The sequence below is a fragment of the Teleopsis dalmanni genome, chromosome 1, assembly GCF_002237135.1.
Source record: "Teleopsis dalmanni isolate 2A chromosome 1, ASM223713v2, whole genome shotgun sequence".
Lineage (NCBI taxonomy): Eukaryota > Metazoa > Arthropoda > Insecta > Diptera > Diopsidae > Teleopsis > Teleopsis dalmanni.
The window spans coordinates 141386466-141390885 of record NC_051846.1 but is presented as its reverse complement, the minus strand read 5'-3'; the positions used below and the strand labels follow the sequence as shown (position 1 = coordinate 141390885).

Genomic DNA, 4420 nt, shown 5'->3' with positions numbered 1-4420 from the left:
ATATTGGAAAAATGTTGTAAATACATATTGGAGAAAAATAAGTAGTTCTGAATATTATATCTTATATTTATCATATCTTATATTTATTCTGGCTTATTAAAAATATTTTCCATTCCTTAGAAAAAATCCAGAGATATTGTGGCACAAATATCGAATATTAAATTGTGAAATTCAAAGCACAATGTATATACATAACTTACAGAGCTAACAGAGCTTGTGTACTTCGAAGCTCTGCAATGATTTCTTCAACTATTACAATATCTAAGGAGTATCTTATATTTTCTAAATACAACATATACACTGTAAAGGTGAATTCTGTGAGGTGAAATCAACTTTAAAATAGATCTATATAGTGTATGTACTAGGAAGTTCTCTAAAAACCGCTTTAACTATTATATTGTCCAAGGTGTATCTTACATTTTCTAAGCACAATTCATATGCTGTAGAAAAAGATGAGACAGATAAGACAAATAAACATTTCTAAATTCTATATAATAGAGGTCTGTCAAATAAGTAGTATAGGTTATCTTACATCCAGAACACTTCGTCTAAACTCTCAATCTATGGCTAAATATATTCTCCTTCAAGGAGTGTAGACTTCACACTTAATTGAGTAGTCACAATTGATCATTTTTACTCATAGTAAGTAGCGAAATCACTCACTGATGGATGAAACAGCATCAATTAATTATCTATATTATAGAATCCTCTCTAACACCTTACAACCGATTTACTTGCTTATTACTATTCATTTGTCTCTATCCATGGCCAATGTATTATGAATTTCTTATGTAAAATTTATAAAAACAATTAATATTTTATATCAACATTGTTCAGCAATATATGAACATTATTACTCTGGTCTTATCACCGCTCAAAATTAGAAAACCAACGTATATTATTTAAAATATAATAATATTTTTTAAAAAGATCACAGTATGAGATGGCTCAGGTACTATATACCCTCAAATATATAAAAGGAATAAACAATATACCTATGTATGGAATAAATATGACAAATTACTAAATGCTTTAATTTACTATATATCATCACTTTTAATATTTTCATCCATACAAAGTCCTCGTACCCCTTCGTATTATCGCATAAATGAAGTAGTCTGGTTGTATTACATTAACATTGTAGAGATCCAAATAAATGGTCAGATGTTATAGGATGCGATCGGACTTCAAAATTCGGTCATTTCGATTTATTACTATACATTAATTATGTGACCTTGTGGTGACATTCTATTATCCAATTCTGGTCATTTTGCCTTAAGTTTTTTATTTAAGACGTCGAGGTGTAAGCATTAGTTGACCTAAATAACCATTGGAACCAGTTAGAACAGTTCATAACAGACAGTTCTCTTCCAATTCCACCATATACTAAACATAATCTTATTCATTATCGATTCAAGCTTTAAAGTAGGGAAAGAATCACCGGCTTTTAACCATTATCGCTTGCATGGGATATTATCGTATTCAATCCAATTTTAATCCGCATTTCATCAGTATTTTATTCGATCAATCAAATTTCTTGCGGTAATTTATATAATATCCAAATGTCGAATGCTCTTTTTAAATCTATTCACAAGCTTCCGATGGCTTGAGAATCTGTCTTATCGGTATTTAGTGACAAAAATAGGAGGATACTTTATATATTTATTATTAACTGTATTATAGAAAGTTACTGCTTACATTTGAAATGAAAACAGGTCGGTATTGAGATTTACGTTCAAAGAAACAGATATACCAAATTGGGACAAATACCATCTTGAAGCAATGTTTGATTTCATATCTATGATATAATATAAGAACTAGATTATCAGATTGAACTTTAGTCCAAATTGTGCATGTATTGAGACGAGTATTATAACGACTATGCGTCTGACATTTAGTTCAAATTCTTCAACGCAGCAAACTTTTACTTAGAGGTTATAAAAGTATTCTCTATTGTGGACCTGCATTTTGCAATATTTATTTGTGATATATCCTTTAAAGTATTGTGCCTTGTTCAGATAACTAGACGAAAGCCAGGAGGTCACATCAGCTGCTCGGATTTTATATTTGTTAATTAAAACTTCTAGTATACCTACTATGCCATATTTATGAAGGCATATACGTGAAGTAAGTATATGAGTAATATACTTGAGATTAGCTTTTAGTAAGTAGCTGCGCAAGAATTGGATTGGCAAGCATAACTCAGACTAAAAATTCGAAGACGAAAAGATTGTTTCAGATTAAATATTCTAAAACCTAAATGTTTATATTGTGTAGAACTCCTAATTATGAATAATATTTGCATTCAGATAATTGTTCTGTGAATTGAAAATACATGCGTTTTGAATTTGCAATAACAGTTTATATTCTTATAACATAAATTAACGAAAAAAATTGGAACAAACAATAAAATAAACAATCAATTCTATAGAAAACCATCGAGTTTTACATATTCATATTAGTGCCGCCTGGATATGAAGTTTTTGTACTTAATGACTTCTGAAACGATACTTGCGTATGGTCCTGTAATGATAACCATCGTTGGTGACCTCATGAGCTGGAGCTGGTGGCAGATATTCAGGAGCCGGTTGAGCAGGTGCAGCGTGTGGTGCTGGTGGTAGATATTCTGGCGCTGGTGCTGGAGCTGGAGCTTCATAATGCTGTTCTGGTGGCAAATATGTTTGTTGAGGTGCAATCGGTGCTGGAGCTGGTGGTAGATATTGTTCTTGTGGAGGTGATGGAGGTAAATATTGTTGCTGAGGAGGTGCAGGTGGTAAATATTGTTGCTTCGGTGGTGAAGGAGGAATATATTGCTTTTGTGGCTGAGGAGGTGGTAAATATTGTGGTTGTGGTGCTGCTGGTGGTAGGTATGAGCTTGAAAGATGTGAAACATCTGCGGCAACGAAACCAATAAATGCTAAAAGTACTAGTGTGTATTTCTGGAAATTAAAGTAGAAATCATTTTCAAAATTTGTGGACATTGTATAATACACAAATAACAAAAAAAAAACTTAGTTGAATGCCTACCATGTTGATTTGTTTATATTAAAATACAAATAGTTCGAAAGCAGTTTTGTGTATGTTGTGCTTCCAAAAACGTAAACCACTTTTATATCATTTTTAACTTCATTTCAAAGATAAATTTAACAACATTGAAGAAAAAATTAAATATATAATTTAAGTCTAAAAATAAAGCACCTTTGACCTCCCTTCATAGCAAACCAATAATAGATATAATAGCAGACTAATTGTTTCCAAAACAAGACTCTTGTGTTGTCATATTAAAATATAATAACTTTTTTCTATTTTGTTTCAAAAATCCATTAATCAACAACCAAAAGAAAAATAGATGATAATTTTTCTTTTCGGTTGGTTTTTTCATTTTAATCTATACACGGTCATTATTCATATGAACTACGAACTGGCAGCAGAATCGTCAACATCATCATCATCATCGTCATCACAATCATCACCATCTAAGTCGTCATCACCTTTAACTTCAACACCCAATTTGGGTTGTCTTCCTTCTCAGTTGCTTTCAAAATTAGTTCTCGCACAAATCGCCTCAAGGGGCAGAAAAGAGGAGCATACAAATGGATTTTTTTGTGATAATTGTTGACTGGCCTAGTCTACACACCTCTTCACTCAGCGATATTGCAGGCAGTGCACTTCTGTATCGCTTTAACAAACCAACAATCCAGCCGGTTACTTAGGTCTTTTGTTTTTGGATACTCCAAAGGTCCAATGAGGCCTTAAGCGGTTGTTTCGTATTTTGACAAATGAGTTTGTACCAAATCACGCATGTCTTCATCTTGTTGGTTTCGTGCACAACTGACCTAGGTTTGCGTTCAGATACAGCAATTCCATTCAACAATTAAAGTCGCATTAATTATGCTCAGGTCAATCACTGACAGCGGCAGCAGCACAACAACAACAGCAGCACAAACGCGTAACAAATTTTTCATGATTAATTATTTTATCTATTTTTTTATTAGCAATTTATTCGTATTCATTGTATGCAAATTTTGTTTTTAAGTGTTTATTAAATTTTTATGCGAAATTAATTTTATGTTAATTATCTGCCGTCATGTGCATTTGACATTTCCATTTCGTTGTCGGTTAGTAGCATTTTTTAAATTCAATGCAAACTTAATAAAAAAAAAAGAAAAAATTTTATTACGCTAATGTAACTACACAATCCACTACTTTTAGCGAACAGATAAATATAAATTCTATAAATAATATGTGATTTACCCTGCTATTTTTTATTACATTCCTATAAATTGTGTAAGAGCATGTGCCCAATTACTGGATTTAAGTATTTCTGCTCTTGTTAGGATGAGTAAGTGCCTAGACTTTTTTCTAAATAGTATCTAGTCTTTGGTATCGGCCATATTAAACATATGTCTTCATATGTCCA

General features: G+C 31.8%; 1 protein-coding gene across 1 annotated transcript; it reads right to left on the bottom strand.

Annotated features, from left to right (window-relative positions):
• Positions 1-2489: 2489 nt before the first annotated feature.
• LOC119666347 (leucine-rich repeat extensin-like protein 5) lies at positions 2490-2981 on the bottom strand. Its single transcript, XM_038075630.1, has one exon. The coding sequence runs from the start codon at positions 2979-2981 to the stop codon at positions 2490-2492; it is 492 nt and encodes a 163-aa protein (XP_037931558.1).
• Positions 2982-4420: the final 1439 nt, after the last annotated feature.

Bases quoted from the DNA above. Each gene is read 5' to 3' on its own strand.
- LOC119666347 (XM_038075630.1), bottom strand. From the start codon at position 2,981: ATGTCCACAAATTTTGAAAATGATTTCTACTTTAATTTCCAGAAATAC.